Source organism: Myripristis murdjan, chromosome 17, assembly GCF_902150065.1.
Source record: "Myripristis murdjan chromosome 17, fMyrMur1.1, whole genome shotgun sequence".
NCBI lineage: Eukaryota > Metazoa > Chordata > Actinopteri > Holocentriformes > Holocentridae > Myripristis > Myripristis murdjan.
In genome coordinates, this window is record NC_043996.1 from 31906009 (window position 1) to 31933774 (window position 27766).

Sequence of the window (27766 nt, forward strand, 5' to 3'; positions counted from 1 at the left end):
TCTGGACATTCAGGATCAGACGGAGACGGAGCTTCAACCAGTTAATGAGCCTAAACTGATTTAAAGGTCCATTTAAAAGTGTCACAGTGGACATTAAAGGGAAAGTCTTTCTAAACAAATGAGAACGGATTTGCCCTTTAACCCTCTGTCCCCCCCTCGCCGCGCCCCCCCTCCCCCTCTAATCTGACTGTGTTGTGCTGACTTAGAGGAACCAACCTCAATCCTCTCAGCCAGGTAAGACTTCCAGAGGAAGTCTGCGTGAGGCGGTGACTCACCTTGTCTGTCAGTCAGGACGTTTTGCTTGGGGGGTTGGGAGGGAGTGAAAGGGGTGTGTGTGGGGGTCAGAGTTCATGCTCGGGTCACCTCATTGGCTGATAGGTCGAGTGAAGGGGTGATAGACAAGCTGGTGTTGGATATAGAGCTTCTTCCTCCAGCAATTCAACACACCTCCGCTCCTGCAACACAGGTGAGTGTGTGTGCGTGTGTGCGTGTGTGTGTGTGGGTGTGTGTGTCTGTAGGATAGACACACATATCATTGGATTATGTTGATTGAACCATATTCTCATTCAAAGACAAAAGTAATGTTTAAAAAAAAAAAAAGACGTCTTTCATGTGTCAACAAAGAGATCTAGAGCCAGAGAGTTGAATCTGAATCCGAATCAGAAATATTTTATTGATCCTCGAGGGGAAAGATAAGACAAGATAAGATAAGATAAGATATTGCTTTTATTTTATTTTATTTATTTATTTATTTATTTTGGTCAGCAGCAGCTGCTCAGATTCTCAGAGTTCAATTAGAAGAAATACACTGTAAAAATAAAAAAGTTGAGAAAATTTCAAAGCAGTTTACTGCTCAGGATTTTTGAGTTTTGAGTCTCAACTCAAACTTTTTGTTCTGCCAACTTAATATCTTGTTCAGATGATCTCTTAGTTTATCTCAGTCAGGTTGTCTTAGGTTGTGCATTTAGGCCAACTTTAACATGAAACTTAATAAAGTTATTTGTGGCAATTACTTTGGTGTAGTTTATGGTACAATTACCTTTTTTTTGTTCTGTTTAAATCAAATTATGGCCATCAATTTCAAGTTTTCATTTTTTTAGTGTAGAAAAAGAAATACAGCAGTATGTGCATTATGTTTAAATATGTGCATTAATCCTGCGAAAATATTACGACAATAAAGACAGAAATAAGGAATCAAGCATATGTAAAAAAAAAAGTTTCCATATATAAACATTATAAGTATATATTACTGATGTTGTTTTTATATGTACATATGTGTGTATGTATGTATGTATATGTCTGGGTATGTATATATTTGCATATATACATATATACACATACATATATATATATAGTATATACATATACATATATGTCTATCTGTGTCTGTGTCTGTGTGTGTATGTGTGTGTGTGTGTGTGAGAGAGAGAGAGAGAGAGAGAGAGAGAGAGAGAGAGTATGAGTTTTAAGAAAGACTGTCCACTAATATTCTGTTTTCAGTGGTCTTTAATTATTAAGAATTGAGTCTAAGAATTAAATAAGAATTAGTCTACAAATAATAATATTAATGAACAAATAAAAATAATGAAATAATGAAATGTGCAAAGAAAATATATTCCCTGTTCATGTCTTGCTGATTGGAGGTAATCCAGGCCGTCCAGCATGAATGGGATTTGTGTTTTTTGAGTGAAATAAATCATGAGAAGTGTGTGTGTGTCCTTTCCCCCCAGAGATCACAAACGCGAAGCCGCCACCTCCAACATGAGTTCCAAAAGCGTCGTGTTCAAGAAGATCTGCAAGGACAAGTCGGTGAGTGACGGGCAGTTTGGTTCAAAAAGCAGCTTCAGGCCAAACGTCAGCTGACGTGACTCACGTCTCATCTGTCAGCTTCTCCCGCCGGCGGAGCCAAACGTGACCAACACTTTGACTTGGACTTTACTCACATTCAGGCTCTCCGCTGACAACTGAACAGGAGCACAATTACAAAAATATATGTAGAGAGAGTAATATTCAGAGAAAAAAAATCTGAATTGCCAAGTTTAAAGTCAAACATTTACAGGAAAAAACTCAGATATTTGCTGAGATTAAAGTTGTAAATTTACAAAAAAAAAAAAAAACCTCACAAATCTGAGATTTCAAAGTCACAAATTTGCAAGAAAAAAAATCAGAAATTCTGATATTAAAATTGTATGAGAAAAAAAAACCTTTTTTTAGTTTTTCTTATACCATCAGTTAGTAACAATAAATAATTTTTAAATAATTAAAAAAAAATTCATGGCTTTTTTCTCACATTTCTCTCATTTGTAAATATACAGTTTTAATCTGGAAAATCTAGAGTTTTTTTTCTCTGCGGCTCAGTAATTTTTCTTTTTTAACAAAAAAAGGGAAATATATATACATGATTGTACCTTATGAAAATATAAAACTATATATCTACATACACACATGCAGCTGTACATTCAGGCTCATATATTCACAAATACACATACATGTGTACCATACCATGCATGCATGCAATATACCATAAAACACACAAGCACAAAAAATTAGTGTATAAAATTTTAAAACAAGCAACAAATCCCTGTAGACTTCAGCTGTCCATCTTTGGTTCAATATTCCTTGGTGGAGGAAATATTGGAAAATATTATGTGTGTGTGTGTGTGTGTGTGTGTATTTGTGTCTGTACACAGCCTCCACTTCAGTAATGCTGTCATCTCTAATCTGACATAATGCTGTCATACACACAGCTTAGTTTGGCTCACGTGGTGTTGCTTTGTCCCGTCCTGCTGGGGTCAGACCGGCCCCGGGGTCAGACGGGTCACCGGGGTGAGTTCGGCCTCTGGGGGCCCGTCTGAAGGTGGGAGCAGGGCCGGGCAGGGGGGCAGGTGTCCCAAGGGGAACCTGCCTGCCTCCTGCTCTCTCTTCCACCTGCAAACTCGTCCAGTTTAGTCCAGTCAGTAATGAGTTAACCCCCTGCCATGTTCCTACATTTTTCCTTTCTTATCTCAAAACTTGTGAAAATCAGTAAAACATTACTGGAAAATGAGGGAAAAAACTTAAAAAAAAAAAAAAAAAAAATTATATGAAAATGAATTGTTTTACTGTAAATGTAGAGTATATTTAGAATTAAATTACAAGAAAATTACCACAAAATCTGTCCAAAATAAACAAACAAACAAAAAGGAAAAAAATGTAGGTCCAGAACTTGATCAACTAGAACAGAAAGTTTCTGAAGAAACTTTAAAAGTGCTCACCTGATGTGCCGAAGGTGTGACTGTGTGCCGAGCTGACATTCCCTTTAGTCCAGTAATTTTAGGCCAAAATTGGGGTCAACCTAGGACAAATTGCAAGAGAAGCAAACTCAACTGATTTTGTATCCTCAGTTTGTCCTGAGTGAGGGAAAAAAAGTCCCAAGAAATCCCATTGGTGGAAAGTTTTGAAAATCACCTATTTATGACCACATATTACCAAAAAACACTGTTTTTAACACACAGGGGAAAGGGGTTCAAAATTACTTTCAGATATCACTATAAAAATTCACAAGTTGATTACACACACAAAGACAAGAAAAAAAGTCAATTACAAGTTCTTTGAATTATTCTGTTTACACATGCATATCACACATTATCTGATTTGATATGCGCTAATAAGGAATATAAGGAATAAATGCCAGAACAGATATTTAAACAGTGAATTCAAGGTTACTATATATATAGTAACCTTGAATTAAAAGGTTACTATATAACAGTGAATTAAAAGGTTACTATATAACAGTGAATTAAAAGGTTACTATATAACAGTGAATTAAAAGGTTACTATATATATAGTGACCTTTTAATTCACTGTTTAAATGTCTGTTCTGGCATTTATTCCTTATATTCCTTATTAGCGCATATCAAATCAGATAATGTGTGATATGCACGTGTAAACAGAATAATTCAAAGAATTTGTAATTGACTTTTTTTCTTGTCTTTGTGTGTGTAATCAACTTGTGAATTTTTATAGTGATATCTGAAAGTAAAATGTTGAACCCCTTTCCTCTGTGTGTTAAAAACAGTGTTTTTTGGTAATATGTGGTCATATAGAGGTGATTTTCAAAACTTTCCACCAATGGGATTTCCTGGGACTTTTTTTCCCTCACTCAGGACAAACTGAGGATACAGAATCAGTTGAGTTTTTTTCTCTTGCAATTTGTCCTAGGTTTTTTCATAAAATGACTGGACTACTTTGCTGTGCTGATTGTACATGGTGATTTATTTTAAATGTAATATTTTGCTAATGTGTTACTCTATGGTGCTCTGAGTGGTTGCTAGGGTGTTCCTGATGGTTGTTATGCTGCTGCTCTGTGGTTGTTATGATTTTCCTGATGGTTGCTAGGGTATTGCAAGGCGGTTGCTGGGGTGTTCAGGGTGGTTGGTAGGGAGTTTCAAGGCAGTTGCTAGGGTTTTTCAAGGTCGTTGCTAGGTGGCTGAAAAGTGGTTATGCTATGGTATATGGGGTGATTGCAAGGGGGTTGTATGATGTTCTGTGTGGTTGCCAGGATGTTGTTAGGTGGTTTAAAAAGGTCTTCCTGATGGTTGCTAAGGTGTTGCTAGATGTTTGCTATGACATGTGAGAGTGTTGCTATGTGGTTGCTATGGTGTTTTGGGTTGTTGCTAGGGTGTTGTTCGGTGGTTGCTAGGGTGTTGCTCTGTGATTGTTATGGTTTTCCTGATGGTTGCAAGGGAATTGCAAGGAAGTTGGTAGGGTGTTCATAGTGGGTGGAAGGGAATTTCAAGACAGTTGCTAGGGTGTTCCTGATCGTTGCTAGGGAAATGCAAGGTAGTTGCTAGGGTGTTCGGGGTGGTTGGTAGGGAGTTTCAAGGCAGTTGCTATGGTGCCCCTGATCGTTGCTAGGGAAATGCAAGGCAGTTGCTTTTGTGTTCAGGGTGGGTGGGAAGGAGTTTCAAGGCAGTTGCTAGGGTGTTCCAGATGGTTGCTAAGGTGTTGGTAGGCGGTTACTATGACATGTGAAAGTGTTGGTTGTGGTTGCAAGGGTGTTTGGGGTGGTTGCTAGGCTGTTACATAAATAAATTTATTTGAAAGCGGTCGCTCCAGACAGGGGCTGAAAGTTACAGCACACAGATGTCCTGATGATGCAGGAAGGTGTGTGTGTGTGTGTGTGTGTGTGTGTTGTTCGGCTGCTGCTAGAAGACCCATGTAAAGCTGATAAAGTTGTCGTCTGGCCTCTTTCAGGTTGGAGTCTACATGGGGAGAAGAGACTTTGTCGACCATGTTGACTTTGTGGATCCAGTGGGTGAGCTCCTCCTCCTTTCATCACTAACTCAGCCCACAGACAGACAAGCAAACAAACAAACAAACAGGCTACACACCCCATAGAAACAACAGTATTACACTCAACTTGCAGAAGCATTTCCATTTTTTCTTTCATCTTAAGGAACTGGTATTTTCCTTTTCTCAGTAATTTGTATGTCACTGCCTGATGTCTGTGAACTCAGCTGTTATTAAACAATGTATGAAATAATTTATACTGCAGAATTTCTGAACTAACAAGAAATGAATCCCCAGACTGCTCTGGAGACTTGAAACCACAGTATAAAGAGCCATCACTCTGATTGGCTGGCTGAGAGAGAGGGCTGTGAGTGTTGAGGGGTGAACTTTTCTCCTCCCTAACCTTAACTGGCTAGGTCGCTAGCTAACAGGTTAGCTCGTTCAGGAAACACTCCCGCTGGTCGTATTCGACAGTGGAGACAAATGACCTATGACAACATTGGAGTTTTGCAGGGAGAACGTACGTGGAACGTTGTGGTTCTGTGGTGAGAACTGTTAAGTGACAGCAGCTGCTAATTGTCCATCAAAATAAAAGCCCCGTGGTCAGCCATCTGCAGCCACTCTGATAAACTGCACGGCCAAAATACACAGAGCTACTGAGAGCTGTAGCCCCACCTGGTGGAACAGTCACGCCACTGCTCTCAGCCCTGACTGGGTCGACTTCATTTAAATCCACTGCCAATGTGCTCTGGAGCAAAATCCAAGTGGCTGGTTAAAATGAGCGACTTTCCTGGTTGTCAGCTGTTTGTATTTTTATAAGTGGTGATGTAACTGCTAACCCTGATTAATAAACTGTGTCAAGACTGCAAACTGTGCTTGATGAAGGCAAAGAAATAAGCACCAACTTGAACCTAAGAGTTTTAACTTGCACTTTTTTCACCACTAGATGGCGTCATCCTGGTCGACCCCGAGGCTCTGCAGGGCAGAAAAGGTCAGTGAGTTTTCAGACATTATCAATTCAGTTTATCAGTTTTATCAGACTGAGTTTGTCCACTTTGGTCTGATTCAGGCCGTGGCTACGATCTGTGATGGGTGACAGTTGAATTTTGATTGTTATTACAATATCAGCTCAGTTATTACATTTTTGAAAACTGAAATATTCAAGCTTCCTGTTAATGTAATAACTCCCAGTAATGTATTAATTATTACATTAACAGGAAAAACATAGCCCATTAATGGTAGGTACCTTTTATTATGTTTGCAGGAAATGTATGTTGTTAACTGGATTATTATGTTATGCAGTGCAAATTATTATTAGGTTTACAGTTCATTATGTTGGTAGGAAGTTATTACACTGACACTCTCATTTTCACTCATGCAACATAAATGTGAATACGTGTATTTTGTTCTGGAGGAGCTGTGCCCTCTAATGCAACGACTCCCATCCTCTTCCTCCTCCTCGTCCTCCTCCCCCCTGCAGCGTTTGTCACCCTGTCCTGCACCTTCCGCTACGGCAGAGAAGACGCGGACGTGTTGGGCATCGCCTTCCGCCGGGAGCTCTTCCTGTCCACCCGGCAGGTGTACCCACCGCTGCAGGACCGGGAGCAAGGCATCCACACCAAGGTCCAGGCCCGGCTGCTGCGCAAGCTGGGCCAGAACGCCTACCCATTCTTCTTCGAGGTGAGGAATGAAGTGCAATACAGACTCAGATGTGTTTATATATTTTAGTACGTTTTAAATAAACTCTTCTATGGTCACAGCTGGGGTTTTTTCAGCAGCTGTGACTGTGACTCATCCAATCAGAATGCAGGAAACACACCACAGAAACTGATTTTTTCTGTCTTGTTTCCCAGTTTCCTGACAACCTGCCTTGCTCAGTGGCTCTGCAGCCAGGGGCCAACGACGTCGGCAAGGTAAGACTCCACCTCAGAAATCGAACTGGCAGCTTTGACCGATGATGTCAGAGGACGATGATGATGATGATGATGATGAAGATGAAGATGATGATGATGAGTGCGCTCTTCTTCTGCAGCAATGCGCCGTGGAGTTTGAGATCAAAGCTTTCAGCGCCGAGAGCCAGGACGCTAAAGTACGCAAGCGGTGAGTCCAACATGAAACTTACCTGTTTTTGTTGTTTGTTTGTTTTTATGAACTACCTTTAAAACCTGTAGGTAACATGTTAGAACGAGCAGACTAACATCAAAAATTTGAGCTCCAACATTTCATACCTCAATATTAAATATCTTGATAGCTATGCTATATACGTATGACTCATATGACTATGAGTTCACACTTATTTGAAATTTTAAGTGCAGTAACAGGGAAAATTGAGCATTCTTCAGTTATAATATCATTTAATAATTGGAGTAAAAAAAACAGTAAAGTCACAAATCTACACATAAAACTCAAATTCTGAGATTAAAATCAGAAATTTCTGAGAAAAAAAGAAAATTCAGAAATTATAAAGTTGCAAATTTTTGAGAAAAAAAATCGGAAAATGTTGAAGATGCTGTCACATGATTACAGAAAGTTCCAATGAATTCTGCCTCCAAGTCCATCTCAGTACTTCTCATCATGTGTCTGCCCCCCCGCCCCCTCAGGAGCACAGTGAAGCTGATGCTCAGGAAGGTGCAGTATGCTCCGGAGACGCAGGGTGTGGCACCCTCTGTTGAGACCACCAGGGATTTCCTCATGTCAGACAAACCTCTGCACGTGGCGGCCAGTCTGGAGAAGGAGGTGAGCGTCTTCCTGCGTCACAAATCATTCACAAATCATGAAATCTGCCACAGAAAAAAGACACACAAAATTTTATTCCCAGTATTTTGTTGTTAGATTTGACTCTGAAACTGAACACTGAGGCCACCATTACAGATGCTTTTGTACCTTATATCAGAATCAGACTTTATCTGAATTGCACTATTCATTCAAACCAATGTAACACAACGAGCTTCACACTAAAATAAAACCTCTTCAGTGCACTGCCTGTTTGTTCTGTGAAGCACTCTTTTGAGAGTTTGATTTGTATTTTCTTGTAGTATAAAACCTCTCATCTATACATGCGGCTGGCACAACACAACTGTTTCTTATTTTTACCCTGTAATCAGATCCATCAGAAAAAAAACATCCTACTTTAACATGAATGCACGAGGTTATGATGTTGTGGTTACCTTTAATATAATGTTGTTGTTGTTTTTACTTCTGTTGTTTCGTTTATATATACTGTCAGCAACATGTGTTTCCCTCCACCAGACCTACTACCACGGCGAGCTGGTCAAAGTGCACGTCGATGTCACAAACAACTCCAACAAAAACATCAAGAACATCATCCTCACTGGTAAGAGCATGCCTAAGCACCAGTTTTGACTCTGCCAGTGCTGGTAGTGGTAGTTGTATTTGGTAGTACTTTAGAAAATACTTCAGTGCAGAGATTTGCCTCATCATATCAAATGTTGCTGCAAATCCTTTGCATTTACTTGCATCCAAATGGGACCAAGATAAAATTTCTGAGGAGATTTAGGCTTTGTTCAGACTGCAGGCGAGTCAGATTTGTTTCTCAAATCAGATCTTTAAGACACTGTCCACATTCTTATTTTTAAGTTATCAGGTTGGATTTGTGTGCCAAGATACATCCAGTGTATCTGTATGAGTTGCTATGGTAACAATGTAGGCATCAGTAACTCCGTACGCTGATGATGTGGTTTTCTATCTCAGTGTCCGTTGCTCTCTGTCTTCTATGCCACAGCAGGGATTCTGCTCAGCTGATCTCATGCTCCTCCCTCAGTGTGGATTTGACATTGTCACGGTGTGTTGTGTTGCGAATGACATGAGAGACACTTTGAAATTTGAGTATCCAAAGTGTCCAGACTGAGATGCATCTGTAGAAAATCTGATCAGAATCACATTTCAAACCACCCAAGACCTTTTTCAGACTGCCAGGCCAAATCCATTTTTGTCAAATCAGATTTTCTACCAATGCTTCTCAGTCCACACATTCTGGCTGCTCAAATTGGGTATCAATGTGTGCTTTATGTCACTCATAATGCAACACACAACAACGATGTCAAATCCAGATTGAGGGAGAAGCATCAGATCAGCTGAGCAGAATCCCTGCTGCGACATGGAGGAACAACACAGAGAGCAACAGACACTGAAATAGAAAACCACATCATCAGCGTACGGAGTTACTGATGCCTACATCATTACCATAGCAACCCATACAGACACACTGGTGATGTCTGTCCAGACACATCTGATCACTTGCAAATAACAGTGGGGACAATGTCTTAAAGATCTGATCTGAGAAGCAAATCTGAGGCCTACCACACAAACATGTTTGTAAAAATGATGTATATAAAACGGATTCTGGCACATCAAGGCCAAATATTCAAATTAATATTGAAGCACAGACCAAATATGCAAATTGTTAAACATCATGTCAAGATGGCAGAAGTGAATTCAGACTGAAAACATCCTGCTGAAGTTTTAGTCCTGTCACTTCGCTGATGTTTTCCTTCAGGAACATTAAGATTCTCCTGTAAATAAATAAAAAGTGTGTGATCTGAAGTGTAATGGTTGTAAAAATCAAGCAGTTCGTTTTTAGACAGAGAACAGCGCTTCATGTTGATCTGCACCGAGTTCAAACTCTCTGAGGTGGAAAAATTCAAAATAAATCTTTACTGTCCACAGGGGGAAATTTGCCTCTTTAGTATTATTAATCAATAATAAAAAAAAAAAAATTTAACTCCAACCTGTAAGCGCCCTTATGTCAGATCTCGTTTTCATTTATTTGAAATGCTTTTAACCGAACTGTTTTTAAATCAGTTTATTACCCTTGTATTTACTCTGTTTTATATTTCATCGACGTCGTTTCTACTATTTTAGAATTTCCTCCATAGCATGTTCATAATCCTGTATTTTAAATTTTATCATAGGTTGTTATCTTTCAAGGTAAAATGTTTATTGATTGATTGAGTATTGATTTCAATACTGAACATTCGTCTCTCCTCAGTGGATCAAATCGCCACGGTGGTGTTGTACTCCAACGACAGCTACGTCAAATGCGTAGCCATCGAGGATTCTGGGTAATGATGAACTCACACTACGAGATCATGTTTTGACCTTTCAGATTACATGCAATTCTGAGGGGAAACAAACAAAATATGAATTATGATAACAAGTAAGAAAAAAAATACTATTTTTGTTTTCACTTTTCAGTTTGATAAGAAATTATTCTAAAAAATTAAGTAACATGTCAGCTAACCAAAGGATCCATGCAGGCTCTGAAAACATGAAATAGAAACTGGGATTCAATGTTATGCAGTCTGTTTCAAAACAGTCATCAGCAAGTGAGCTGCATGTAGGAAGCTAATGTTCTCTCTTACTGTGTCAGAAAAACCTGATTCAGCTCGTTTAGTATTCCTTTAAAAGTATTTTTTAAAAATCATCATGCCAAGGCGTGGCTGAGATCTGACAGATTTCAAATCTGTTGCTCAAACAAACAAGACTCAAGGACTTTTACTGGTAGAAGAAAAAGTACAGTCGATGTGATGGTGTTTGGGCACCGCGGTGTTCTTATTTCATTCCGACGCGATGAGGCGTCTGCGCTCCTTGCCCTCTCTGATTGGCTGTCTGCTGGTTTGGCAGGGACTCGGTGCCCGCAGGAGGGACCCTGAAGAAAGACTACACACTGCACGCCCTGCTGGCCTACAACACGGAGAGGCGGGGCATCGCGCTGGACGGCAAACTGAAGCACGAAGACACCAATCTGGCTTCGTCAAGCATGTGAGTAGCCAATCAGAGAGAAGCTAAACCTGTTGTACTTTCAAATAGAGAGACCTCTAACTGGGACCAGCCTTTATTTGTCAAACTGTGATGATATGCCCAGCCAGGAGAAGGGACTCGGTGTTTAAATTTAGTTTTTAGGTGAGTTCATATTTTTCAAATCCCATCAGCACTGAGGATTTTCTGCTGCTCCCTGCTTATCCTTTCAAAACAAAAGTGTGTTTCTCTCCCAAACTGAGATCCTGTTGGTTTGCACTTGTGAGTGATGCTTCCCTGCGCCACGTCCCGCCCAAATTCCTGATTCAACAGGAAACATATCAAATCTAGAAAGTGAGAGTCCATTTCATGGGGTCTTTAATTCATCTCTTTTAAAAAAAAAAAAAAAAAAAATCCTCAAACAAAGACAAGAAGACAAAGAAGCTTCTCTGCTGCAGAAACTGGAGTAAATGTGATCAGTTCCTCTGAGCCTCGGGAACCGTCCAGTGTGTTTCTTGGTTTCTTTGATGAAAATGATTTTTTTTCTCCCTTTCAGGATTAAGGAGGGCGTGCTGAAGGAAGTGCTGGGGATCATGGTTTCATACAGAGTCATGGTGAAGCTCATCATTGGAGGGTCAGTCGTCTTTAAATGTGTGTGTGTGTGTGTGTGTGTGTGTGTGTGTGTGTGTGTGTGTGTGTGTGTGTGTGTGAATAAGTGAGAAATCAGTGGTTGCCGCTGCCTGCGTCATTATAATCTCTGATGCTAATTTAAGACTCTAATCTGCTCTCTCCATCATGTTCGCAGGATGATGGGCTCCAGGTGAGGCTTTCCGCTCTCTGCAGTAGAGCAGTAGTGGCAGTGCTAGTACTGCAGTAGTACTGAATCAGTCCTGTAGTGTGTGTGTTGTCTGGCTCTCTGGTTGTGTGTGAGTCCACATGGAGGTGAAATCTCCTCGTCAGCTGCTCCCCTTGGCTTCACGTCCATACAAAACAGCTCCCAAAATAAAATTACACTTTTAGCAGAAAATGAACAAGAGCAAAATGGAGTATGACAGTTTAAAAGTCAAGTAGTCCCAGTGCCTATTTTTTGAGGAAATTAAATGTCTCTTTTCTTGTTATTTTCCTGTTTAAACTGAAAGTAGATCCGGCAGGTAGCTGCCTGATGGTATTTATACACAAGTAATTGAAATTACACAACAAAAATGGAGTCAACAAAAATGGTGTCGTTATATACTTGTTATATTTTTTTATATAGTTTTTAATACATGAAGAGTCTGATTTCAGAATAAAATACTTGCTGATTTGGAAAAAAAGTGGCACCTCTTCTTAAGTATAACAGGAATTTCAAGGCAATCTTTTTGTTATTTACTAATACAGTTTCACTTCGTGAAAACATGAAATGATTTCACATGAAATCATTTGATGAATTTTTCTCGGAACTTTTTTTTTTAATCCTTCAGAACTGGAGCTTTTACTTTTATTTTAATGTTGTCAGGAGGCAATAGTTTTGCTGATGTTGATGCTCAAAAATTAAAAAATAAATAAATAATAATTTAAAAAATTAAAATTAAAAAGTTAAAAAATTAAACTACACTGCCAAAAAGCTCCATCTGATCTCCTCGTCAGTGTTCAAATCTTGTTTGACTTCCAACAAGATCAAACATCTGCCAGTGGGATGAAATATTCTGAGATAATCCCACTTGTTTCCAATGTAGTTTCACTTGTTTCAGGATTTTGTCTTGGGATCAAGTCTAAATCTGTAAAAATACAGTAAAATAAGGCAGATCAGCCACGAGGACCAGAAAATGAAAACGAAAAAGTAGATTGTTTTTGTGCAGCGGTACGAGTCCTGAGCAGACGCTCACACACTTTCAGGCTGTTTCCAGATGTTTCTGTCCAGATGTTTAAGGATGAGCTTGAGGAGCTTCTGCGTCTGGTGCACTTTGTCATGTGTGTGGTTTGTGTTGCAGTGAGGTCGGCCTGGAGATTCCCTTCAAACTGATGCATCCCAAACCGGAAGCAGGTATGGGAACAGCACTCTGTGTGTGTGTGTGTGTGTGTGTGTGTAGATGTTAGGTTTACAAGGTCTCTAGAAGCAGATCAATGGAGGAAACACAGTACAAATATGAATAAACTTCAGTTGAATTTGTACTTGTTAAGCAGTAGTGTGCCATGTGCTTTAATTATGATGTTATATTATTATGCATCATAATAACTCTGTTACTGATGCGCTTGAATCGATGTGTGTGAATGTGCTGATATGGTACGATGAAGCCTAACTCAGTCTGAACTCTGTTTTCTTTTTTTCTGCCTGCAGTGAAAGACAGGTAAGACAGGAGAACACACACACACATACACACACACACACACACACACACACCAAATGTGCTTTAATCTTAAGTTTTACCGGTGCATTAAGTATGGTTGACTCTGATTATCAGCCTCTCTTGGTGAGCTGTAGGAACTATCCTACTTTCTCAGGAACTACTTTCTTTGGCAATTCTGTACATATTGGGGCCATAATTTTGGTTTAGCGCCCTCTTGTGGTTGTGTACAAAGCCTTGAGTTCATGTTTGTCAGACCCTGAAGACTGAGAGTCGATACACACTGGTCTGATTAATCGCCTTGCTCAAGGAATACATTAAATTAATTCATTCAAAGCCTTACCGTTTTTTCACCTATTGATTAATCTCGAGCAGCCTTCCAGGATTTTGTCTCCAAATGGGCGTTCGCCAGCCCCACTAAAGAGCAGCTGTCTCACGGCGTTTCCTCCTCCTGTTGTAGCTTCTTGCTCAGTGTTTCTGTTGCCTGTGAGTTTCCTCAGCCCCTCCGTCTTCCTCCTGACCTCCTCTTCCTCTGTCTGCAGCGAGCTGGAGGAGGAGATGGTGTTCGAGGAGTTTAAGCGCTCCTACCTGAAGGGGATGAAGGCCGACGACGATGAGGAGGAAGGCAACGTGTCGGGTGGCGACGACATGGCGCCCACAGAGAAATAGAGCCGAGGGGAAGTTTGAGTCACCTCACAGTTCATGTTAGAGAGGCAGGAAACACTCCGGCTGACCAATCCATTTACCTGAGGAAGTGTATTTTTAGTGCTTGTCAATAGTTTGATTTAACTTTGAGCAACACAGCTGACGATTTTACTGCATGTTCAGATTTTAAACAACATGGGAACCAGTTCGCTGGATGTCTCTTCATTTCCTTCGAGTCGATTCTGACGGATTTGACATGTGAAGCTGAAGCTGCTGCGACTCGACCGGTTCCGTTTGATTTGGGCTTCATTTCTGTTTTAATCACTCGATTTGAGTCGCTTTTGAGCTGCGCAGCATGCAACAATTATTATTGTTCAGGATATTTTTCTCTGGTTGTATAATCCTTAGACTCTCAGCAGCTATTGGCCCGTTGAATCGATTATATTACAGCCCAATATGTGGTGGCTCTAAATTTATTTATTTTATTTGAATAAGTGTTAAATATTATATCGCATTTTCTGAATAACTTGCCCAGCACTGGTTACAACATTGTAGTTGAAATTTAGTGTTGAAATGACTGTATAGGACATTGTGCTTGCATTTAAATGAAATGAGATTCTCTGTCTTGTACGAGTTGCTGTGAAACTTCATTCAGTCACACTTGTAAGACAATAAAAGCAGATTCAATCTTGCAGTGGCTGCTCTCTGTTGCTGTAATAATCATTAACGATGATCGTCCAGCAGGTATTTCAGCAGGTGAGGCGGTACTTTATGTTTCTGGTTGACTGTCTCACTAACAGCCCTTTAAAAACATGAGCTCGCCATTCAGCCCCTGACAGAGCCGAGCTCTGACATCACATGACGTATCAGTGGCTCTCACACTGCTGCAGGTGTGTTATGTTACTGCAGGTATGTTATGTTACTACAGGTGTGGTTATGTTACTACAGGTGTGTTATGTTACCACAGGTGTGTGTTATGTTACTACAGGTGTGATTATGTCACTGCAGGTGTGTTATGTTACTACAGGTGTGTGTTATGTTACTACAGGTGTGGTTATGTTATTACAGGTGTGTTATGTTACTGCAGGTGTGTTAATGTTACTGCAGGTGTGTTATGTTACTACAGGTGTGTGTTATGTTACTACAGGTGTGGTTATGTTATTACAGGTGTGTGTTATGTTGCTACAGGTGTGGTTATGTTATTACAGGTGTGTGTTATGTTATTACAGGTGTGTTACTACAGGTGTTTTATGTTACTACAGGTGTGTGTTATGTTATTACAGGTGTGTGTTATGTTACTACAGGTGTGGTTATGTTATTACAGGTGTGTGTTATGTTACTACAGGTGTGTGTTATGTTACTACAGGTGTGTGCTATGTTACTACAGGTGTGGTTATGTTACTACAGGTGTGTTTATGTCCCAGTTGAGGGTTCTGTTAAAGCAGAGGGAAGTCTAGTTCCTCAGTGTCCACATCAGCTGAAACAGCCTGAAGTCAAATAAACTCCAAACACACACACACACACACAAACACACACACTGTGTCCAGGACACTGAAAACACATCATCATGCTCATTTCTATCTTTACCTTCTTGATGCCATTAAAGTAGGAAAAGTCAGTAGGAGGATTCAAGTAAAACCAGAACTCAGCCTCAGAAGAAGTTCAGCTTTAATCTTTAGAGAAAATGTACACAATGTACAGGTCACAGTATGTTAAGGCATCATGCGAGAGGTGATGCACAGCGAGCTACAGATCACCGACACACCGGAGGATTACATTTGATCCCTGCTCAGCCTTGTTTCTTCGGCCTACAAAGACTCGATTCCAGTCACCACACATATCCAGCCACATCCTCGGCCGCCATACGTTTTCCACCATCATCTTAAGACATTTCTGCTTCTTTGAGGCATGTCGCTTCTGCCCAATTCAGTCAAAAATATTTCCCATGTGTACCGGGGAGGATACGAGGCCCAGGTTGTGCCATATGTTTTTTGAACTGATGTTTCCAATACTCAAATAAGATCAAAAATCAATATTATGATCCGTGTTGCTCAAATGCAGCGGATGCGGAAAAGCATTGCTTTGAATGTTCCAAACGAGGCGTAAAGGTGTGGCTTGCATGCATGTATGTGGAGTGCTGTGAAATTAGTGCATTTCAGTACATTTTCAGTTAGATTATGGGGACTTTTGTGCTGCTGTGGCACTAAACCTTACATGGTTGTGCCCATTTTTCCAGTAAATGACATCTTTCAGATGTTTTTTGCTTTGTGCTGCATCCCGATGCCTCGCCACAAACCGCCTCAGTCGTGTCTCTGCAGATTGTGTCTCCTTCCTCACCTACTTTCCTTGTCTCCTTCCTCTTGCAGTTTAATCCTAAGTCATAAACCTCTGCGCTTTGCAAGCATCAACAGGAAGATGAAAAACTTTATTTGCATTTCCTGCCAGCGATCAAAAGTAAACCTAATTTTTTACGGCCTCACTAAAAGCGGTAACTAATACAGCGTTGTAATTTCTGAAAGCAGATCTGTTACTCAATACGCTGGATCGCAGAGTTGCATTTAGGCACATGATGAAATTGTAGATTCTTTATTTGTCCCCGTGGGGAAGCTGGTCTGCAGCAGAATCATATGGCATTTCAGAATCACATGGCATTTCATGTGGCATTGACATGTTTTTTTTCATCTGCAATCAAAAACTGGACACACAGCAAAGCATCAAACATTCATATATGATTTCAAAGGCTTTTCCAGAAAATTTGGCAATGTAAGTTTTGATTCTCTGCACAAATGTGGCAAGTTTGTCATCTGTCCTCTGTGTCAAGCTTAGCTAATTTCAGACAAATGTTTTCTGGACGAGGCTAAACTGAAACGTCAGAAACCATGACCGCTTTGGTTAAAATTTCTACATCATTTTTTCAAAAGCATTCTGTGCCTTTGAGATCTGAAGAAGCCACCTCACGACGATGAATGATAAATTTGGTCTGAAGATCCAAAGTGCTTAAAAAAAAGGAGGTATTAGCTTCTACATTGCAGTGATAAATTCTTTGGGTCAGTTTGGCTGCTTTTCAAGTAAGCAAAGTACAAATGCAAGCCTGCGTGTATTTAAATATTCCAGGGCGCTGAATCATAAGCATTGAATTTATTTCCACATAGTTTAAATTTAAAGTTATAAATACACAATGGGCCAGATGCAGGAAAAACGTACAGAGAGATTTTTTTGTTTGTTTGTTGATTTTTTGTTGTTGTTGTTCCATATCCACCAATTTCTTATTAATACCAACTGATGTCTGTGAGTTTGAGAGTTCTCCTTCAAACATGAGAAAAAAATGTTCTTGTATTGTTTGTCCAATGCAAGGACACACATACACACACACACACACACACACATATATATATATATATTTATATATATATATGCATCAATTTTTTAATCGAACATCGATGCATAATCACTTCTGGAGCAGTTTATGTTTTTATAGTGATTATAAGGATTATAAGCTTCCTGTTACAGGGATTCATCACTGAGCACACCTCGGTAAGAGCAGATCTTCTCTTATTTATTTATTCACTTTTTTCGTAACAGAAAATAAGACAAAATATAAGAGGAATCTAAGAGAATGTTGCTGCATCTGACCCATTGTGTTTTTGATTGTGTGTGTTTGGGAGCTCAGCCTACGGTTTGGTTGTAGTGTTCGTGGGTGGGTCCCACATGTATGTAGGTTTAACTGTTGGCCCTGCTGGAGGGCCAGTTCGGATTGCGGGTAGTTCGCACGAATCAGGGTAGAGCAGATACCCCGAGAAGGTGCTCTTGTGCTCGGGGCTGTTGAACATGCCATTGGTCGTCCTGTCCTTCACCTGCAGCCAAACCATGTCTCCCCTGTAGAGGTGGAGGACGACCTGGTGGCTGGTTGTGGCCTCGTTGGTGATCTCGGTTGTTCTGGCTATGGGAAAGAAGTTATAGAACAGGCCTATCTTCAACACCCTGCTGGAGACCGCCGCGTGGTAGCTGAAGACATAGGTACCATTGACGGGAGCGTGGTAGATGCCGAGGTTGGGGTTAAAGTGCCCCTGGCGGTTGGTGATTACATCGGGGAAGGGAATGGGCAGGTCCGGCGCAGGGAACGAGTCATTGAGACAGGCCGAGAACGCCGACTGGATGGCCGGGGTGCATGGCCCGATCGGCCCACTCATGCCCTTTTCCCCCTGACTACCCTTTTCACCTTGAATACCCTCATTTCCCTTCATACCAACATCACCCATGTCTCCTTTGTCCCCCTTTGGTCCTTGCTCACCATCTGCACCGTTGATCCCATCAGCACAGTCACACAGTCCCTTCTCGCCGAGGTCGCCCTTCTCGCCTTTTGTCCCAGGGACACCGATCCTGCCCCGGTCACCCTTGTCACCCATGAAACCTTTGGCTCCCATGTCACCTTTGACCCCTGGCAGGCCTTTTTCTCCGGCTGGTCCAGTGTCGCCTCTATCACCTTTATCCCCCTTGGTGTTGCCACAGGAATCAGGACATGTACCCTTCTCTCCCTTGAAGCCTAGACCACCCGATGGCCCTTCAACACCACGGTCTCCCTTTTCTCCTGGAAATACACACACACACACACACACACACACAACGAGATCCGTATCAGAATTTTCAGATTTCAAATACCACAGGATCGAAAGCTAGGGTAGGAAACTTATTAGAGTGGGTGGAGGATCATCAAAAAAAGCCCCTCCCACCTTCACTAACTCATGATGACACAATAAGGAAGTAGGAACTGGCGAGCCACAGCTACAGCACGCTACGCTAAATTACCGCAGGCTAGTTGGAGTATTTTTGGGAGGGGAAGCGAGTCACACGGTAGTAACACGGAAGGGCGCAAGGCAGTAATTTCGCCTACGGCGGCAACATGGGCAGAAGCATCACTGTGTGAGAGGGAAAGAGGTAACTACAGAAGCTTTAAGCAAAGCTTCTTAACAGGCATGGGTGGATGTTCTTAGTTTTAGTCTTGAGTTCTCCACCAAGACGTGAGAGTTCCTAAAAGTCACTAACTCTAGTAAAATGCAGTTTTGATCTATTCCAGCAGGCCTGCTGAACTTCAGTTCCCCTTGTAGGGAAACGGTATTGTCTGGAGCCTCAAGAGCAACCAGCCGTCCAGCAGAGAGAGAATATCCTGCTGGACTGAACACCACAGCAACACGTTAGCTAAGGTTTTCCTAGCTAACAATGTGTTAGCTAATGTTTTCCCAGCTAAAAAAGTGTTAGCTAAGGTTTTCCTGGCTAACACTGCTTGTTAAAGTCTTGAACTTTGGAGGCTTGTGGCAGCGGAGTTGTCCACGGCAGCTAAAGAGGCTCAGCTCCGTCCGTCAGACTGAAGCGCTTTGCTAGCCCTCCAAAGGCTTTACCTTCAGTCAAACCAATATAGTCAATATACATGAAAATAATTAAACACAAAGTTTTAGTTATATGTAAAACTGCCATGACTAAAAACTGATTTACAGCAAAGTGAAGACAGTAATGTTTTAAATTCATGTGTTGACACCCAGTAACGTTACTGAAACTGAAGAGCCAATCTCCAGAGCTACAGCTCGCCAAGCAATCTCTTTTTTGCCATTGTCTTTATAATGACGGGATTGTGGGTCGTATAGTTCAGGACATTTCTCAATCTCAACGATCAAAAGCTCCTCATCCATTGTTAACGACAGAGAGCAACACAGAGCAAAAAGGAGGGAAATACAGTAAAGTGCCACAGAAGCAGAGAAGAAGAGCAGCTATGGAAGCTGGGATGGACATACATAGGAAATAACAGGGGCGGCTGTTTGACGCGCGTCGTACACCGCCGGTGTGTGTTGGGCTTTACAGGACTTGTAAACAAAAGTCATGTGACTCAGAAGACGAGTTTTGGTAACTTGACATCTCAGCAGGTTGGAGATTTTGGCAGCAGGATGGGGACGGGAGTCTCGACTCTGATTTGACGCTCTAATTTCTCATCTCTCCAAGCTATTCCAGGTTTTCTAAAGACGTGCAAACGCACCTGGCTTCTTCTTAAACCCTTAAACCCTTTCAGATCTCTTGTCAGAGGGCTGACAGGTTGTCAGGTGATGGAGCCCCCATTTTGTCCTCACCTGGACAGACAAACCAAACGAAGGGAGGCGACACGCCACAGTAAGGGATTTTTTGAAGGACATAATGAACTGGAGCGTTCACAGCACGAGGTGTGACCTGTGTTGCAGCACAAACCTTTAAAGCCTCGTGCTCCCTTTGACCCCATGAAGCCGGAGTTCCCTTGGAGACCTTTCTCACCAGCGTCTCCCTTCTGGCCTGAGAGAGGGAGAGAGAAATAATAAAAACAAAGAAACAGAGAGGAATTGTCTTTATTAAACATTTTACATAAAGTAGTACTTTTCTATGTATAATCCCTGACAGTATAGGCCTGACTGTCTTCTTGCTGTCCCGTTGTCGAGCATTTGTAATGTTCATTTTTTTAAGGTCCATCTCAGAGCTTCTGCATGTTCAGAGTTTTCTCTCCAGAACGTTCCTCTGCTCTCCTCCCAGAGCGAGCAGTGGGGTTTCAGAGCTGCCACATCACTCCTCCTCCCTTTCCTCCAGCCGCTGGTTTCCATTCATTCCACTACGATATGAACATGAACTTTCAGAGCCTTCACACTTTCTTCACTCCAGTTTTCCATCAGCCCAATAAAGTCCTCCACATGAGTTTTCCTAAAAGCAGCAGCACTGTTGTGTTTTCAGGACTTTTCCAAACTGAAACGCTCCCTCCTCCTCCTCCGCCGGGGAAAATAGTCCCCGGGGAAATGTTTTGCTTCCCACGGCTAATTATCAGTTTTGTGGTTTATGAATGTTGACGACTTTGTAAGCCTTTGTTAACTTTTGAAATTGAGGGATTTTGATTTCATGTTGTGAAGGGTTTAGTGCCCCTACATGTTCTTCAAAATGTGGCTAAACTGTAATAAAAGGGCCAAGTGTTCAGAATCACTGGTGTGGTCCTTTAAACCTGTATGTACCATTCTTAACTCTTGTATTTTCTCAGCCTTTTTCTCAGCCAGTTATCGACTTTTTTCAATACATTTACAACTTCATTACAAGTCTATCATCTGCTCTAAATGTACAAGTAGCACCTCATGGCAGACATCAGTGAGCTGCCAACTGTGTTTCTGAAGTAAAGGGAATGCTTCTCCTTTAAAAACAACAGCGTTATTATATGGTCTATACGGTATACGGTATATATATGGTCTTTGAGCAAAAATACCCTGGCACAAAATCTAAATCTGGAGGTTTCTCAGATGGTAATTTTTATTTTTTGCTTTTTTTGAGTGTTTTTGTGGGATTGACTATATTTTGCTTGCTTGCTATTCCATCCTCAGTAATTGGTAATCAGGTCTTGGCCTGTAAAAATTTACCTTTCACTCCTGGGCGGCCGGTGAATCCTCGGAGACCTCTGAACCCTGTCGGTCCTCTCACCCCGGGACTTCCCTCAGGACCTGGTGGCAGTCGGGGAATCAAAAGTTACTTCATGTGAGTTTACGCTGTAATCCCTGTAATCTGGTGCATCCACAACCTGAACACATGCATCATTATAGGCAGAAAGAGAGGGATTTTAGCAAAAAAATCCAGGGCCACAATGGGGGAGGGGGACCTCGAAAGGCCTGAGATAAAAAGGTTTGCCTATTGGCCGGCTATACAAGGGCCCAATAAGATTTCTTTTCATGGGGTCCAAAATCCCTGGCGGCGTCAGATCTATCTATCTATCTATCATCTGTCTGTCTGTCTGTCTGTCTGTCTATAACGTGAAACATCCAGTTTTAATTGTTTTTCCTGTTAGTTTATGTTTTATTTGATTTTGATGTGAAGTGTCTTTGAGGGCCAAGAAAAGCACAGTGTATGTTATTGTTATATTTATCATCATTATTATTATTAGTAGTAGTAGTAGTATCAGTGGTGCAAAAAGAGGGTATGCACTATATGCGGCGCACTACAAGGGGCACTAAAGCGACGGAGGGAAAATTATTTCTTCTTATTTTTTTTTCTCCTCCTCTCTGTCCGTGGCTCCACCTGTGCTGCCCCCTGCTGGCCGTGTCTCAGGCCTGCAGTTGATCCCCTCATCAAATCCTACTTTGCAACGGGATTCAGGAACAAGGAGATCCTGCTGATCTGAGCCCAGAATCAGCAGATTGTTTTCTTCTGAATCGGCCCAAGTCACAGCAACGTCTCTTCAGAGTCCAGATGCTGAGGAGGAGATTGGGGTTCTGGACTCAAACCAGCAGGATTTTCCTTCTGACTGCATCCCACAGGTCTATTCTCATAAATCTATGACTTAAATCTCGGGATTTCCAAGTTGTTGTTTTTTTTTTTTTTTCTTTTCTCACAACTTTGTGACTTCATAATCTTAGAAATGTAACATTTTTTTTCTCATAAATTCATTAGTTTTTTTGTTTGTTTGTTTGTTTTTTTATGAATTTACCACTTTAATCTCAGAGAATATCCGAGTTTTTTCTCAAAAATCCACAACTTTAAACTCCCCTAATTGTATTCCCCATTGTATGCTTTCAGAAAAGAAAAAAAATAATAATTTTTTAATTAAGGACAACAAATGACTTGAATGACCGAAATGTTTTTCTGTTGTTGTTTTGCAGAGTGCAGTGTTTATGCTCTGTGTCGTATGTTAATTAAAGGGGATGTACGTGCCTGGGAGGCCTCGGTCTCCGCGGTCTCCTTTGGTCCCCCTGCTGCTGTTGCAGTGTGAACAGATGCATTGCCAGGGCACCTGGCTGATGGGTGGCGGAATCTCAGTTTGCCACAACATATCGCATACATCTAGGTTGGGACCGCCACCCGGGAACACCGGGTCAGAGCCATTAGGGGGAAGTCCCAGGTGACCACTGCGGATGTTGCCTGGGTAACCAGGGGCGGCCGTCATGGGTGCAGACGTGTTGGGGTTGCCTGAGGTTGTTGGGCTGGTCAGCATGGCTGAGCAGAGATAGGACAGGAGGAGGAGCCCCAGCAGCCTCGTTAACATCTGCAGGAAGAGGAGGAGGATGGGAGCTTCTAAGAAGAATGTTCATGCCAAGTTGATTTACTTTCACTTAATCAAAGAAGCAGAAGAGAGCCTTTAAAGCCAGCCTGTCCTTTAGTGTGGTGTTGTGTTCTCTATAGCAGTGGCAAACTTTTTTCAATAAAGTTCCCGCTTGGAAACATTTTCTCAGCACCCCCTGACTAGTCCGAAAAAGAAGTTGAAAAAAACCTACATGCAGAGGGTCAGCCCAGCTCCACCACTGTCTGAAACAGCAACCTGATACTGAGGAGGTAAATGTCCTTGCCTGACGACTACAGCAGCAGATTGAAATTACAAACACACACACCTGACGCCTTCTGGAAACCCAGAGGGGAAATATAAAATGTGCTTTATCGAACTGACATTTACACTTTAGGCATTTACACTTGCATAGACACTTTAGGCATTTACACTTGCATAGGCTAATCATTTTAGTAATTATGCATGCATATATTTTTTAAATTAAAACAAAAAAACATCTCATGTACCCCCTGCAGTACTCCCAGCGTACCTTTAGGGGGACACAGACTGCATTTGAGAACCGCAAGGCTATGGCTCCCTGGGTGTGATGTGAGTCCCGGTTCCCATTTTTTGAGGAAATTAAACGTGTCTTTTCTTGTTATTTTAAATTGAAAGCAGCTACAGCAAGGAGTGTTGTTTATCTTGTCATCCACATAAACAGCAACAAGTTCAATTTGTGAAAAGTACTACCAGGTCCTTTCTTCCAGGCTCAAGGTTACTACTATGTTGACGGTTCTTGCAGTTGCTACCTGCTGGATCTACTTTCTAATTCAAATAGAGGAATAACATGACAAGACACGTTTGATGTCCTTAAAAAAATGGGAACCGGGACTTGTTGTTTTTTATAAAGTCATAATCTTCTCTGTTGGTGCTAGTTTCTGAGCGAAAAGTGTTATTTTGGGAGCTGTTTTCTATGGAAGTGAATGGAGAGATAAATCCAGTGTTGTGGATCAGCAGCTGATGAGAAGATTTCACCTCCATGTGGACTCACACACACTCAGGGAGCCAGACAACACACACACCACAGCAGAGGACAGGTTTACTTTAAATGGCAGTGGTTCCCAACAAATAAACTGTAAAGACAGTCCATTTTCATATTTTTAGTGGTAAAAAAACAAACAAACAAAAAAAAAAACAACAACCAACCAAACAAACAAAATAAAAACATATACCATAAAACAACAAGTCCCTGAAGATAGATGGAAGGAGATGTAACAAGCATTTTATAGTATTGTCTTAATCCATGCAAAACACTTTAATTTCTTAAGGGTTCAATTAATATTTTAAGATGTTAAAAGTTGGTTGTGGGGCACCAGTCGGGTTTTCAGCCCATGACAACGTTACACTGCAAAAAATCTCCAAAAAGGAGTCATTCAGTCTCAAATTCAGTGTTCAAATCTTCTCTTTCCTCCAGTAATCCCATAATTCCACTTGTTTCCAACGCTAATCAGATTGTTTTTAAGAATTTTCCCAAATCAAGTGTCCCTTCCTTGGTAATGTTTGCTGATCAGCCTCATTCTGCCTCGTTTCAACACATTTATACAAGTTCCCAGAAAAATCCTGAAACAAATTGGAAACTGCATTGGAAACTGCATTGGAAACAAGTGGGATTATCTCAGATTATCTCATCCCACTGGTGGAATTTTTATCTTGTTAGAGGAAAAGTAAAGATTTGAACACTGAAGATGAGAGCAGATAGAGCTTTTTGGTAGCGCAGGTTGTTAATTTTTTTTTTTTTTTTTTTTTCATTTTCGAGCGTCTTTTCTTACTTTTCCCAGCCACAAGTTACTTCACATCAGAACAGCAACATCAGAAAAAGCGTTTGCCTCTTGATAATACTAAAAAAAATAGAAGTTCTGGTCAACTAGAACTTTGTCCCATTATGCCATTAAGAAAAAACAGAAAATCCTGTGAGTTCTGGGGGAAGACAGACTCACCGTTCCCTCTGTGCCGCACAGCATCGTCCGGAGGAAAAGTTTTGTGTGATGATGAGCAGCAGCCGGGCTGTGGTGCATTTATAAACCTCGGCCAAAACAAAACATCTTAGAGGCTCCATGACACCCAGCGGGCCGGCAGACAAAAGGAGCAGCCCGTGGCTTTGTGCTGCCCAGCAGAAACTAGGCCTTCCTTCTGCAAGATGACCTCCTTCAGCATGAAACAGCAGAAACACACAGCAGCTCTCCCTCCCTCCCTCCCTCCCTCTCTCTCTCCCTTTCTGTCTGTCTTTCATTTATTTTTTCTCAGTGAAGTTGCCAGCAGCTGCTGTATTCTGAGTTTACACTTTCTCCTTTTTTATTAAAAAAAAAGTCCAGTGTTGAGTGTCTCCTGCAGATTTGTGATGGAAAAGTCTCATCGCCGCGGCAAACTAAAACTGCAACTCCCTGCTAAAACCAGACGGATGAAACCTGTTTGTGTTAGAAACTCCTCTGAAACCTACATGAACCGATCTTTATTTCTGTTTTGAAATAAATGAATAAATAAATAAAAATCACTTCCTTAGCCTATAAAGGTGCTTTAATTTATTTATGTATCTGTAATTATATGTACGTTTCTGAACGCACAGATTCATGATTTTAAATACTTTCAAAATAACACAGACAGGTAGATAGATATGGACAGTTGATGGGTAGACAGATATATTTACATATTTTGCTCAATTCTTATATTTTTATTACATATTTTATATATATTAATATATTTTATATACGTTATAATATATATGACCTTAATGTATAAATATTTTATAAATATTTATTTTATTTTATTTTCAAGTTCATTTTAAATTTATTTTACATTTTAAAATCAAATGTATAGGTCATTTTATATATGTATATATCTATCTATATCTATCTATCTATATAGATAGATATAGATAGAGAGATAGATTAATACACAAACACACGCATATTTATACATAAAATATTATTTGTTGTTTATTATTTTTGATTTTTTTAAAGTTTGAACCATTTTAATGTCTTTTTACACTTTACAAAAAAAAAAAAAAAAAACAGTGTACCTCCACAGGCCTGGAGCTTTTTTTAAAAAAAAAAAAAAAAAAAATATATATATATATATATATATATATATATATATATATATATATATATACTGTGTAAAAAATGTGAATTTGTCTCAGATGGTGAAATAAAAACTGTCAGTGTCTCATTTTAAGGGTTTAAAAAAAACCCAGCATGTCAGTGTCTGCAGCCTGTCGTTCGTCACTCAGTTCTCCTCCACCTATCTCTCCATCTCCCTTTCCCTCTCTCGTCTCGTCTCTTTCTCTCGTCTCAGGGTGTCGGCTCGCCGCTGATGGGACGATAAGACGCTCAGACTGAAAGCAGATCTCTGGCAGCAGCGTCTGGCCTGGCCTACTTCACCACACACCTCCCAAAAATCTGCCAGACGCAGGGTTTCCTCGACGGCCCGTACGAGCCCCCAGGAGGCCCCCTGCCCCCTGACGCCGACCTCCTCATCCAACAGCTGCTCACGCCTTATATCTACATACATCTATTCAAACCACTCACCAATCAACAGATAAATGAAGCACGTTTTGCACTTATCAAATGTTACCCTAAGCTCGCATTTTCCATAAACGGAAAAAAAATGCACATCAAAAGACGTGATATGTATTTTCTGAATCCAAGTATAAATTTTAGTGTATCAGATTCATATGACATAACATATCAAAACACCTTAAATTCACACAAAAGTCACAGAAGACTTATCAAAGCCTAATTAGTAGTCTGACAAATCGTTTCCTTTCACAGAGTAAAAAGTTGAAGAGGTAATCAGTTATATATAAGAAAGTGTTTTTTCATCATAAAGTTTTTTTCTCTGAATATCCCCCCTTCCCCGGCTCTGTAATGTTTTTCCTCTGGCCCTGATGCGCCGTGGTGCACACCAGACTCAATTCCTCTAATTATGCATATGCTTGCCTTACTTTTCAGTGAATATATGATATAACACACTCCCCTGGTGTGTGTGTGTGTGTGTGTGTGTGTGTGTGTGTGTGTAAGGGGACCTGTTCGCAGAGTAAACAGGTGCACCTGAGCCCGGCGGCGGTGTCGGGTTGTTGCTGGCTTCGCTCCGATCAGCACAGGTGGAAACGGGTCAGCGGCTGAATGGGGAGCCGAGGATCCAGGACGTGCTCTGTGTTTCAGGTGGGCCATCCTCACCTCAGTGTAACTTTAACCCGTGTAGTGTGATAAATTACCAGAGACTCGACCTCCTTCTGGGTTGGTTGACCTCTGCTCACGGTGATGTTGTAACGAGACTCTGACGGGCCAGATCGTCTGAGGAAGCCGGTTTCAGTCGGGGTGGGGGGGCTTTTGTTGTAGCGAGTCCTCCAGTCCGTACGACCGTGTGGCTCATTCGTTCCGGGCCTCCGACCCCACCGCCCCGACCTGAGCGAGCTCACGTCAACAACTACCTGCTTGGAAGACTTGGTTAAGGTTAGGAAGAGGTTCATGTTAAAGCCATGAAATTACATCACATGACCTCCTGTAAAGCAGAGCATCTTAAACAGTGACATCATCAGTGGCTGTAAATTAAAATTTCAACCAATAAAACCTTCACAAATCTTTAAACATCCTCTCTCATCCGCCTGACATTTCAAAATAAAAGTGTGTTTCTCTGCCAAACTGAGATCCTGTTGGTTTGCCCTTGTGAGTGATCCTTCCCTGCACCA

General features: G+C 41.1%; 2 protein-coding genes across 2 annotated transcripts; one reads left to right on the plus strand and one right to left on the minus strand.

Annotated features, from left to right (window-relative positions):
• Positions 1-342: 342 nt before the first annotated feature.
• saga (S-antigen; retina and pineal gland (arrestin) a) lies at positions 343-14689 on the plus strand. The gene is made up of 16 exons (XM_030075158.1): positions 343-466; positions 1731-1809; positions 5236-5296; positions 6218-6262; positions 6752-6951; positions 7125-7184; positions 7304-7371; positions 7872-8007; positions 8521-8605; positions 10280-10352; positions 10915-11052; positions 11585-11662; positions 11834-11848; positions 12999-13051; positions 13346-13355; positions 13895-14689. Exons 2-16 carry the CDS (start codon positions 1762-1764, stop codon positions 14019-14021), a joined length of 1197 nt encoding a protein of 398 aa, XP_029931018.1. The 5' UTR covers positions 343-466; positions 1731-1761; the 3' UTR covers positions 14022-14689.
• A 2921-nt stretch (positions 14690-17610) lies between these two features.
• Positions 17611-27547, minus strand: LOC115375369 (inner ear-specific collagen-like). Its single transcript, XM_030074783.1, has 5 exons — positions 27293-27547; positions 22692-23022; positions 21407-21487; positions 20229-20309; positions 17611-18585 (listed from the first exon to the last, which is right to left on the minus strand). The coding sequence occupies exons 1-5, from the start codon at positions 27545-27547 to the stop codon at positions 17669-17671; spliced, it is 1665 nt and encodes a 554-aa protein (XP_029930643.1). The 3' UTR covers positions 17611-17668.
• Between the last annotated feature and the right edge of the window lie 219 nt (positions 27548-27766).